The sequence below is a fragment of the Oncorhynchus mykiss genome, chromosome 21 (assembly GCF_013265735.2).
Source record: "Oncorhynchus mykiss isolate Arlee chromosome 21, USDA_OmykA_1.1, whole genome shotgun sequence".
NCBI classification, from domain to species: Eukaryota; Metazoa; Chordata; class Actinopteri; order Salmoniformes; family Salmonidae; genus Oncorhynchus; species Oncorhynchus mykiss.
This window is the reverse complement of record NC_048585.1, coordinates 49,560,685-49,573,746: the sequence shown is the minus strand read 5'-3', so window position 1 is coordinate 49,573,746 and position 13,062 is coordinate 49,560,685. Positions and strand designations below refer to the sequence as shown.

At 39.6% G+C, this 13,062-nt stretch overlaps 1 protein-coding gene across 2 annotated transcripts; it reads left to right on the top strand.

Annotated features, from left to right (window-relative positions):
• Positions 1-1,200: 1,200 nt before the first annotated feature.
• On the top strand, positions 1,201-10,212 carry LOC110500620. 2 transcript variants are annotated; one of them, XM_021578089.2, is made up of 7 exons: positions 1,201-1,431; positions 4,507-6,513; positions 6,681-6,841; positions 6,919-7,151; positions 7,705-7,834; positions 9,318-9,415; positions 9,500-10,212. In XM_021578089.2, exons 2-7 carry the CDS (start codon positions 4,539-4,541, stop codon positions 9,636-9,638), a joined length of 2,736 nt encoding a protein of 911 aa, XP_021433764.2. In that variant the 5' UTR covers positions 1,201-1,431; positions 4,507-4,538; the 3' UTR covers positions 9,639-10,212. The 2 variants fall into 2 exon arrangements, with proteins under 2 accessions (XP_021433764.2, XP_021433765.2); XM_021578090.2 differs by lacking the exon at positions 1,201-1,431 and adding an exon at positions 1,676-1,893.
• Positions 10,213-13,062: the final 2,850 nt, after the last annotated feature.

Below are 13,062 nucleotides of genomic sequence, written 5' to 3'. Positions count from 1 at the left end.
TACTTTTGGTGGCCTTAACTTCATGTTGGTTTGCAATTGTAATATTGACAAAGTTCCAGTGAAGCTTTCTGCTTTTCATCGGCAGGTTTTCTTGTCATGGTCCTTAATTTATAAGCATAATTTTCCTCCACACAGGTATTATATATGGAATAATCGGGATATATTGTATAAAAATACTTCTTTGTTTTTAGAATATTGGTTCCCGAAATAATATCCTATTGGTGAGCCAACTGGTAAATACAGAGGGTCCTTTACTTAGTTATAAGGAATTCTTATCACTTTACAAGGTAACATCTAAAGATTTTGCAATTGTTTTAGATGCCATTCCCTCATGTGTTGCTTTATTATTCAGGAACGTGTCAAGACCTGACCCTCAGAGCCTACCTTCTATTGACCCTGTTGACTCATTTCTTTTGGTCCATTCAACGACAGAGCAATACGAACCTTGTTTCAGCAGGATGTTGTATACCTTATGTCATGACTTATTGGAATGGATTTATTGATAATGTCTGTTGGAAAAAAGTTTGGATGTTGCCACACACATACCTACTTGTTAACAAAATGAAGGAAGTTTCCTTTAAAATTATTCATAAATATTATCCTGCCAACCACTATATGAAGAAGTTTAAGGAAAACATAAATTTAAATTGTTCCTTTTGTAATGACCACCCAGAAACAGTGTTGCATATTTTTTGGCATTGTATTAATGTAAGAAAACTGTGGAAAGACATCAGTAGATTTATAATTGAACATATTTATGAAGATTTTACACTATTGTGGAGAGATGTAGTGCTTGGATTCTTTACCTACGATAGAAATAAGCTGAAACATTTATGTAATTAATTTCATTATTCTTTTGACAAAATGTCATATTCACAAATGTAAATTTACAAACAAAACACCACATTTTCTAACCTTACAAAAATAAATAGAACTGTATTTTAAGACAATTAAATACTCTACTAACAAAAAAGCTCTTAGAATAATAAGTGTATGTATGTCCCTTAAGGTCCTTGTGTAATGTGATATTGTACCCCGTAGCCCAATTGTCCTTTGTATATTATTTATATGTACTTGTGTTCCCACATGTACTTCCTGTATTGATTTGTTGTTAATAAAAACATATATATAAAATGTAAATAATTAAAAGTACATTAAGTCCGGCTAAACTCCCCTAACCCGGACAACGCTGGACCGATTGTGCGTCGCAAGAGTTCCCGAAAGTCTCGCGATGTTGCGCAACAGGGTTTACAAACTCTGCTTTTGGGCTTCGCCTCTTCCTCTCTGATTTAAGGAAGCACCGTTAATGTCAGTGTTTGTCGATCAGTCAGTCAACTGTCGCTTTGGTGCTCTCGAACGCGGCCGATGTTATTTCCGCATCAGTAGTGCGGGCACTGTAACTTCAGCCTTTCTCATCTAAAGAACTAAGGGGTATGTACTTTTACTTTAATAGATTTTTGAAGCTATTGGCACAGTCCAGTGAATGTTGCTCTTTCCAAGTTATGTTAGTGGAAACAACACATCCTCGGTATTTGAAACTATTAAAATGTTTGTTTTTTCCAAATGTCTGTCAACCGTACTTTAGTCAGGTAAACCACCACACATTTAGTTGGTATGCACCAGAGCTGTCAAACTGCATGTTTTATTAGTGCAACAGTATGAATCATAAAACCCGGAAATCGTTCCATTTGTTATTTCGCCATTTATTTTTCCATCTGGGTGTTTAAAACTATTTCATATAAGATCTGTGTTTCGTGTAGGCTTACCCTGGGGTGGCACATTGATAACCGCGCAAATCTCTCTCGGACGTGTTAACTTTTATACATATTTAGCATAGCAATTTTTTTTAGTAAATTGAAGGGAATACACTGCTTATCAGAACGTCACGCCAAGGTAAGCCTACAACAAACACACAATTAATTAGATTTTTTTGTAAAATTCAAATGGTTGCGTTTCAAACTCAAAGTAGACAGCCCTAAACCTTCAGTCCTTGGAGGGGAGGAGAAAGTCCCTCAGCCATATTTGTCGTCGGTTCAAATGATTAGCCAAAGCAAGGACGTTTGCAACGTATGCCCTATTTTTAAAAAAAAAAAATTATGGAGTTTGCGAGTGTCCAATATATAAATATAAAGTCGATATGAAGTCAACATACAAGTGTATGTAAATAAGTTAGAAATTGTGCTACTAATGCACAAACACGTCTCATAAAAGTAATGCTTTGTTTGGTTATCTTTTGGAAATTGTAGAAATAAACATTTCCTTCTTCAGAAGTAGATGGGCAGGCTAACGTTAATTAGCTCATTAATTTGCTAGCTATCATACAGTAGGCGTATATTAATAATTAACGTAAACTCACCCCATTTCGTACAAATGTGCGCAACCGCAACATTCAAACGAGACTACAAAGATAACTAATGGGACTGTAGCGACTGTGTTGACTTCAAAATCGGGGGTGTGAACTAGGTTTCTATTCAAACGTTAATCGACATGGCAATATAGTATTGGAGAAAAGTTGAAAAAAACGGGCCCTCCGTTACAGCATGCATGAAGCAACTATTTCTGTCTTACAATCTCCCTCCACCAGGTGTAGCACTTCTCTCATCCTTTAAAAACAAGAAATGGACAGTGACGGGGTAAGGGGGATACCTTTTTTTCGTCATCATTGCATGCACTCATCATACTCAAAGCCGCTGTTTACTTCTAAGATCACTTTAGCACCGCCCTAAAATCCCGATTCAAATTCGACACAAACCTTCACATAGGTATGTAATGAGACATTATATAAACTCTACAGTGTTTTATTTACATTTTAGAGGTGATAAGTTGGACAGATCGAGTGGAAAAAAAGCTATTTTCCCACACGACATCTCTCCTTCTCACTATCACGCATTAGTTTCGCTTCCCCACCCGCCATTTTTAAAAAGACCCAACGGGGCTCATTGCCTGCTTCAATTATGCAGAAACGGGCAGTGTTTTAAGTCATGTAATTGATTTTGTTGGAAAGGGGAGAAATTGTGCTTTTACAATGGTATTGACATTACAGTTGATCTGGAAGTATTACGTTTTTGGGGCGCTAAAATAAGGGCAATTGTACGGACCAAGGCGATGTACAAGTTTACGTTATATAGTTAATATAAGTAGGCATGCAATCATTACTGACTGTAGCGCATATGAAACACCCACAAGCTACCTGTGGCTGAAAACAATCATCGCGGGATGAACAAGTGATGAATTTTTGGGCAAGGGCAGTCCAAAATTATTCCATCTTTAAAAAATGTTTCTATTAACAACAAATCAATACAGAAAGTAAATGTGGGAACACAAGTGTGTATATATAAATATTATACAAAGGACAATTGGGCTAGGGGGTAGAATTTCACATTACACAAGGACCTTAAGGGACATACAGAAACGTATTATTCTTTCAGCTTTTTTGTTAGTAGAGCATTTAATTGTCTTAAAATACAGTTACATTTATTTTTGTACAGTTAGAAAATGTGGTGTTTTTACCTACGATAGAAACAAAACAAAAATCCTTCCTCTCTTGCCCTGCAAGTGTATACTCACTCGTAAGACGTCATGACACGTCATCAGAAGTGTCCACTTCATTTGTGGGTTGAGGGGATAGGGTGTGTCTTTTAAGTGTTTGGAGCGCAAGCAATGTAAAAATGAATGGCCAAAAAACTGTTGGAACCATTTCTGGGATTTTAAGGGTATTATGACGCTTCCACTGTGGCAGACTATTTGAGAAAACAGTACAGGAATTGTATTATTTATGTATTATTCTCCTAATGAACTCCACCCAATTGTAATGTACAGTAAGTACACTCTCTTAGAAGAAGAGAAAAAAAAGAGAGCCTAGAAAAGGGTTCTTATAGCCTAAAAAATAGTTCTATATTTAAGCAATACGGCTCGAGGAGGTTTGGTATATGGCCAATATAACACGGCTAAGGGCTGTTCTAGTGCCTGGACACAGCCCTTGTCTGTGGTATATTGGCCATATATCACAAACCCACGAGGTCCCTTATTGTTATTATAAACTGGTTACCAGCATAATTAGAGCAGTAAAAATAAATGTTTTGTCATACCCGTGGTATACGGTCTGATATACCACAGCTGTCAGCCAGTTAGCATTCTTATAAACTGTGTGGTTAAAACCTGAATGCTGATTGGCTGACAGCCGTGCTATATCAGACCCATATATCACGGTTTACTGATGTCCCTTTGAACAGAGTCCCCCATGTTGGCAGTGTGGATATGGAATGGGCACGCATAAGCTACGGACAACAAACAATTGCATTTTATCGATGGCAATTTGAATGCACAGAGATACTGTGACAAGATCCTGAGGCACATTTAAAATAGTTGCTTTTATATTTTTGTTCAGTATAAGTGTAGATTAGATGTATATAATAATAAAAGGTCAGGCCTACTTATGTCCCAGAATTTATTGTATTATTTAATTGAACAGTTCACTGTACTCACCACATTGCTTTTCTTCCTCAGATGTCCCTGCGTAGATAAAATCGTCAGGAGTTATGGAACACAAGATTGATTTTCAAGAACTTCTGGCCAGACTGGTTATCTCAGAGCCAACAGATCCTATTATCAAGTGCATTATTAATAATAATCTGGAGAGGCTGAAGAAATTGATTAGAGGCAAGGACATCAATGCATTGTACCCTTGTGTTGAGTTACAAGATGAAGTAACCCCATTAATGGCTGCTGTTGCATTTGCAAATCAGGAGATTTGTACATTTCTTCTGGGAAAAGGTGCTGACCCCAACAAACCATCAAAGAGATGTTTAGCACCACTGCATTATGCTGGACTGCGTGAAGTTCCAGTGAATATAGTGACAACATTACTGCAAGCAAAGGCAGATCCAAATGGTCTAGCAGAACAACCATTCTTTCCAATTCAATTAGCACATGACAGAGAGGATATTGTGAAGGAGCTTCTCAAATCTGGAGCTTTAATGTGGCTAAATCATGGCATCCATCCTGCAATTGATGAGAAATTGGCAAGAATAATTGGAAACTTTGCTAAAGAGAGTGAGTTCTTTTCCAAAATCAAGCTTTTTTTACATTTTGCACAAGCAATAAAACAAACATCCCCAACAGATGTTTTCAAGCACTATGATCTTCACTTACTAGAGGAGAACCCACAAACCCACCTCACTATGATTGACATGTGCTTTAACATTGAAGGTGCAAATGAAGACGAATACTTCCAGAAAGCCATTAAATGGTTGAATGACTCCAATAAACTAGTTTCCTATGTTGAAGATGTAAGCAGACGTCTGTCCACAGTTCCTCTGAAATTTAGGGCAGGTGCATTGAAATCCTTATATAGAGTTGTTTGCTCCATGAAGGAAATACCTAATGAGGTGTCACTTACCCTAATTCCTGAGTTAGTGAAACTGCTCTCCTCTAAAACAGAAGATTATCTCGTGCCATTGATCATTGTTACGCTCTATGGCATCACACAGAAGACAAAAGACAAGGATCGTTGGAGCAACTCTGACCTTGAGGAAATATGCAAGCACATTGTCCCATGCACACAGAGGAAGGGTTATCCCTATGAATTGAAGATGTATGCCTATGCGTTGATAGCAGATCTTTACACATTTAGTTGTGTTCCTGGTTACATCAGCTCTCTGGGACTGACTCCGGTACCTGAAGGACTACTTATCTGGGGAAAGGATGAAAACCTGAAAGTAAAGCTGAGAGATCTAAACATGTCCTTAGACAGACAACGTTCTATCTCCAAGTCAACAAGTGAAGATTCAAAAGACAGTCATTTGTCAGAAACCAAGAAGAAGAAGAGGAAGAAGAAGATTAAGAAGATGAAGAGAACGGCAGAAAAACAAGACATACCAAAAGAAGAGACAGACACACAAGAAAATAAAACCTGTTTAGCCTTCAATACTTCATCTACTCCTGTTGAGGAATCTGGCCTTGATGAGTGTTCTAGTGTCAAGCCGTTCCACCCCACCACTGACACGTCACCATCACAGCGCAAATGGCACAAAGTCAGCAAGCGGTGGGAGACACAGTTAGAGAAGCTTGCCAACATGGATGAATGTAAAGTTTATAAAGTAGGAAACCTCACTCTTATATATGATGATGATTACTTTCGCATAGCAAAGGGAAGTGATGGAACTGAGGTCTTCTTGGGCCTGAGGGATGATGGCACTGAAGTAGCCATAAAGAGAATGATCGGGTCAAACTATCAGTTTCTCAAGAATGAGGAAGGATTTTTACGTCTTCCAGAGCTTGACAGTAGCTGTATTGTAAGATACATGGACTTTGCAGAAGACAGTTTCTTTGGTTATCTTGCTCTTCAGCTCTGTGAATACACTCTGGATGAGTACATTAATACACACCTGTCCAAGGACGACACTCCTGCCCTGATTAAAATCACTGAAGAGGTGCTCTGCAGTTTAAGTGTCCTTCATGGTCCAACTACCAAAGTCCTTCATCGGGATATCAAACCTCAGAATGTTTTGATAGGTGAGATATACTATAGCATTGCACAGTTAAGCCTTTCACTCCCACTAAATATAAAACATGGCTTTCATCATTATAGATTTAAAATCTATATGCAGTATCATAAAGTCATGTTCTAGTATCTATACTTATGAAAAGCATGATATTGTGATATTATTTATCCTTAACAGATATCAATGGAAATGCAAAATTGGCAGATTTTGGCATAAGTCGCAGATTGACAGTGGAACAAACAACTCGATACACAGTCCCTGCGGGAACAAAATGCTGGATGGCCAAGGAGACGTTAGACAAACAAGGCTCTGGATATAAGAGGAGCTCTGATATACAGGTGGAGCAACGTGAAGAAAGAATAAAGATTATTTCCTGTTTGTAGAGCGATGGACTGAATGATTGTTGAAATTTCAGGTGGCTGGGATGTTGGTATACTACATCCTTTCTGGTGGACACCACCCCTTTGAAGGTCCACTTGGTGAGGAACTTGAACAGAATCGAAACATAATCAAGGGGACTTACACACTAGAACATGTGGCAGACGAGGTGGCAAAAGACCTCATTGAGTGGATGATCAATGAAAACCCTGATGGGAGACCTACAGTGGAGGAGACCCTGAATCATCCCCTCTTCTGGAAACCACAGAGGTGAAAATCCTTATTTGTCACTTGAAAAGTTGTTTGTTAGTATGGCACCCTGTATAATGAATAATAATAATAATGAACTTTACTGACTTTATTGTCCCCATGGGGAAATTTTGTTGCTGTGTCATGTACATGTTTAAAGTGGCGTTTTAAATAACAAAGCAAATTGACCATACAACTTTCATAAGTTACAACCAATAAAGAGAGTAGCCTGCTGGCCTTACTGGGTCGATAGGAACATTAGCTCGAGCTATTTAGTAGGGATATCACACCACATTTCATACATTGAATTTAACACACAAACTAAAGCTAAACATAAGGAGATAAGGACAAAACATTTTGGGATCAGTATTCCAGTAATAGTGACAGAATGATTGACACAATGATAATACTGTACGTGCATAATGAAAATAATGAGTTAATATTATTCCGATGCATAGGATGCTTTAACTTGGGCAAAATAAGAGACGATGGTAAAGTATATGCATTAAACTGAGTACACAAAGTACATGAATGTATGACTAGACATTTTTTACTGTATATTGTTGTCTTTCAGGAGAGTTGAGTACTTGAGAAGAATTGGGAATGAGAAGGAGGTCGGGAAGTATAGCGATGCTGACCAAAAACTTCTAGAAGCTCTGAAACAAAGTGCTACGGAGAGAACCTTCTGTCAGTGGAGATCCAAGGTGAACCAGATGTCATTTTATAAAATGTACAGTGGGGCAAAAAAATATTTTGTCAGCCACCAATTGTGCAAGTTCTCCCACTTAAAAAGATGAGAGGCCTGTAATTTTCATGATAGATACACTTCAACTATGACAGACAACATTTTTTTTTTTTTTTTTTAGAAAATCACATTGTAGGATTTTTTAATGAATTTATTTGCAAATTATGGTGGAAAATAAGTATTTGGTCAATAACAAAAGTTTATCTCAATACTTTGTTATATACCCTTTGTTGGCAATGACAGAGGTCAAACGTTTTCTGTAAGTCTTCACAAGGTTTTCACACACTGTTGCTGGTATTTTGGCCCATTCCTCCATGCAGATCTCCTCTAGAGCAGTGATGTTTTGGGGCTGTTGCTGGGCAACATGGACTTTCAACTCCCTCCAAAGATTTTCTATGGGGTTGAGATCTGGAGACTGGCTAGGCCACTCCAGGACCTTGAAATGCTTCTTACGAAGCCACTCCTTCGTTGCCCGGGCGGTGTGTTCTATTTTGGTTTCATCTGACCATATGACATTCTCCCAATCTTCTTCTGGATCATCCAAATGCTCTCTAGCAAACTTCAGACGGGCCTGGACATGTACTGGCTTAAGCAGGGGGACACGTCTGGCACTGCAGGATTTGCGTCCCTGGCGGCGTAGTGTGTTACTGACGGTAGGCTTTGTTACTTTGGTCCCAGCTCTCTGCAGGTCATTCACTAGGTCCCCCCCGTGTGGTTCTGGGATTTTTGCTCACTGTTCTTGAGATCATTTTGACCCCACTGGGTGAGATCTTGCGTGGAGCCCCAGATCGAGGGAGATTATCAGTGGTCTTGTATGTCTTCCATTTCCTAATAATTAGTCCCACAGTTGATTTCTTCAAACCAAGCTGCTTACTTATTGCAGATTCAGTCATCCCAGCCTGGTGCAGGTCTACAATTTTGTTTCTGGTGTCCTTTGACAGCTCTTTGGTCTTGGCCATAGTGGAGTTTAGAGTGTGACTGTTTGAGGTTGTGGACAGGTGTCTTTTATACTGATAATAAGTTCAAACAGGTGCCATTAACACAGGTAACGAGTGGAGGACAGAGGAGCCTCATAAAGAAGTTACAGGTCTGTGAGAGCCAGAAATTTTGCTTGTTTGTAGGTGACAAAATACTTATTTTCCACCATAATTTGCAAAAAGTCATTAAAAATCCTACAATGTGGTTTTCTGGAGAAAAAAAATCTCACTTTGTCTGTCATAGTTAAAGTGTACCTATGATGAGAATTACAGGCCTCATCTTTTTTTAGTAGGAGAACTTGCACAATTGGTGGCTGACTAAATACTTTTTTGCCCCACTGTATATACCTGTACATGTATATTAAAACATGGATACACTAATGCAAAAGTGTGGGAGTGCCCTGTCCCCTGGCAGAGTGTAGAAAGCTGAGGCTACACAATTTACAGATTGTTTTGTGATCACAGCTGCCCTCTGAATTGATGATAAAGATGGATGGCAGAAAGCCCTACCCTGGCAACATGTTGGGGTTACTACGCTTCATACGCAACCTCCATGAGCACTAGTACGTAAGACTGTTTTCCCCCGTACTAAAACGTTTCACTGTCTTACCATTTGAAGGTGGCTGAGTTTGTTTCTCCTTCTGCAGTGCTGAGGATTTAGAATCTGTTGACCTGATGAAGATGTTCCCTGATCTCTTTGGATGCGTCTACATGTTGGCCAAGAAACAGAGCTGGAATTCAAGGCCTGGTCTCAAAAACGTGATTCAGAGAGATCTCAGCTCATGATTTTGAAATGTAAACTGTCATTTGAACTGATGAAATATGAACTATTGTAATGCTTTTGACTTTTTGTAGGTAGAGGCAATGATTTTAACTGTCTCAAGGACATTTTATATTCTATATTTTCACTGATCTAATATCCATATGATTTTTACAAATAATGATCTTACATGGTTATAGCCGACATATTATGGGAGTTCATACAAAAATACAGTACACACAAAGCTTTGGTAAAATGTAGTGATTACTTTTTTAACTGTCTTCACTTAAGGTATATGGGATTTGTATTAATATAAATGATCTGTATGAGATTTCAGGGATGTCTGGATCAAAGTATTGACATGATTTTTTTTATTTTTATATCTGTTTTGCTTGATATGAAAATGAAGTCTGCCCAAGAGTTCATTGAAACGATTGATATCACTGAATTGAGAAATACAATGGAGGCGCTGTGACGCCCTCTTGTGGATAGAACTGTGAAGGTTACAAATGTAGTGATGATCATCAACAGTTTTATATTAATCGAACACCACAGTAAAATGTTAATGCACCTCTCAACATAATAAAGTGTATCAAAGAGCAATATAACTGTTTGTTTTTTTAACACACCCAGACATTCCCGCCCACCTGCAACAGCTCGTGTAGAGTAAACAAACTAGTATGCAGTAGGAACAAAACATTGTCCTCTTTTTGGTATAAAGCCACAATAAGCCACACATCCAGCATTAGATCAACCACAATGAAAAACAGACCTCGGAGTCATCAGGAATTCTGACAAAGGGGGAGACACCCTGGACCCAAACTGTTACAGACCTATATCCGCCCTGCCTATCTAAGGTCTTTGAAAGCCAAGTCAATAAACAGGTCACTGACCATCTCGACTCCCACCGTACCTTCTCCGCTGTGCAATCTAGTTTCCGAGCCGGTCACGGGTGCACCTCCAGCCACGCTCAAGGTACTAAACGATATCATAACCGCCATTGATAAAGACCGTACTGTGCAGCCGTCGTCATCGACCTGGCCAAGGCTTTCGACTCTGTCAATCACAACATTCTTATCGGCAGACTCAGTAGCCTCGGTTTTTCTAATGACTGCCTTGCCTGGTTCACCAACTACTTTGCAGACAGAGTTCAGTGTGTCAAATCGGAGGGCATGTTGTCCGGTCCTCTGGCAGTCTCTATGGGGGTGCCACAGGGTTCAATTCTCGGACAGACTCTTTTCTCTGTATTCATCAATGATGTTGCTCTTGCTGCGGGCGATTCCCTGATCCACCTCTACGCAGACGACACCATTCTGTATACTTCCGGCCCTTCCTTGGACACTGTGCTATCTAACGTCCAAACAAGCTTCAATGGCATACAACACTCCTTCCGTGGCCTCCAACTGCTCTTAAACGCTAGTAAAACCAAACCAAATGCATGCTTTTCAACCGTTCGCTGCCTGCACCCGCACGCCCGACTAGCATCACCACCCTGGATGGTTCCGACCTAAAATAAGTGGACATCTATAAGTACCTAGGTGTCTGGCTAGACTGTAAACTCTCCTTCCAGACTCATATCAAACATCTCCAATCTAAAATCAAATCTAGAGTCGGCTTTCTATTCCGCAACAAAGCCTCCACTCACGCCGCCAAACTTACCCTCGTAAAACTGACTATCCTACCGATCCTCGACTTCGGTGATGTCATCTACAAAATAGCTTCCGATACTCAGCAAACTGGATGCAGTTTATCACAGTGCCATCCGTTTTGTTACTAAAGCACCTTATACCACCCACCACTGCGACCTGTATGCTCTAGTCGGCTGGCCCTCGCTACATATTCGGCGCCAGACCCACTGGCTCCAGGTCATCTACAAGTCCATGCTAGGTAAAGCTCCGCCTTATCTCAGTTCACTGGTCACGATGGCAACACACACCCGTAGCACGCGCTCCAGCAGGTGTATCTCACTGATCATCCCTAAAGCCAACACCTCATTTGGCCGCCTTTCATTCCAGTTCTCTGCTGCCTGTGACTGGAACAAATTGCAAAAAACGCTGAAGTTGGAGGCTTTTATCTCCCTCACCAACTTCAAACATCTGCTATCTGAGCAGCTAACCATTCGCTGCAGCTGTACAAGGTCTATCGGTAAATAGCCCACCCAATTTTACCTACCTCGTCCCCATACTGTTTATATTTATTTACTTTTCTGCTATTTTGCACACCAGTATCTCTACCTGTAGATGACCATCTGATCACTTATCACTCCAGTGTTAATCTGCAAAATTGTAATTATTCGCCTACCTCATGCCTTTTGCACACAATGTATATAGACTCTTTTTTTTCTACTGTGTTATTGACTTGTTAATTGTTTACTCCATGTGTAACTCTGTGTTGTCTGTTCACACTGCTATGCTTTATCTTGGCCAGGTCGCAGTTGTAAATGAGAACTTGTTCTCAACTAGCCTACCTGGTTAAATAAAGGTGAAATTTGTTTTTAAAAATAATGTGCTAACCATGTGTATGTGACAAATACAATTTGATTTGATTGATTTGTCAAATGCAGTGTACCTGCTGAGAGATGGAGGGGATGAGAGGCAAAAACACCAATCTCATCTTCAGGTATAATTGCTGCTAAAGGTGCTTTCACAAAGTACTAATAAAAGGTCTGAATACTTATGTAAATGTATTTTTTTAAATAAATGAGCAACATTTTCTAAAAACTTGTTTTTGCTTTGTAATTATGGGGTATTGTGTGTAGATTGATGAGGGGGGGGGGACAATTTGATCAATTTTAGAATAAAATAAAGTAACAAAATGAAGAAAAAGTCAGGGGGTCTGAATTCTTTCCGAAGGCACTGTACATACAGTACACACTGTATATATAAACATCAAATGTTACATACTGCATTACAGGTAACACAACAAAAAATCTACATTTTATCTGTAATCTATTGACATGACTAAATGTATCTGTAATCTACTAACGTGACTAAATGCATCTGTAATCTACTAACGTGACTAAATGTATCTGTAATCTATTGATGTGACTAAATCAAATCAAATTTATTTATATAGCCCTTCGTACATCAGCTGATATCTCAAAGTGCTGTACAGAAACCCAGCCTAAAACCCCAAACAGCAAGCAATGCAGGTGTAGAAGCACGGTGGCTAGGAAAAACTCCCTAGGAAGGCCAAAACCTAGGAAGAGACCTAGAGAGGAACCAGGCTATGTGGGGTGGCCAGTCCTCTTCTGGCTGTGCCGGGTGGAGATTATAACAGAACATGGCCAAGATGTTCAAATGTTCATAAATGACCAGCATGGTCGAATAATAATAAGGCAGAACAGTTGAAACTGGAGCAGCAGCACGGTCAGGTGGACTGGGGACAGCAAGGAGTCATCATGTCAGGTAGTCCTGGGGCATGGTCCTAGGGCTCAGGTCCTCCGAGAGA

What these genes read in the sequence shown, in the direction of transcription:
- LOC110500620 (XM_021578089.2), top strand. Translation starts at nt 4,539, where the DNA reads ATGGAACACAAGATTGATTTTCAAGAACTTCTGGCCAGACTGGTTATC. An exon ending in ACCTCAGAATGTTTTGATAG is followed by an intron (nt 6,514 to 6,680) that starts GTGAGATATACT and finishes TATCCTTAACAG; the next exon opens with ATATCAATGGAAATGCAAAA. An exon ending in TCTGTCAGTGGAGATCCAAG is followed by an intron (nt 7,835 to 9,317) that starts GTGAACCAGATG and finishes TTGTGATCACAG; the next exon opens with CTGCCCTCTGAATTGATGAT.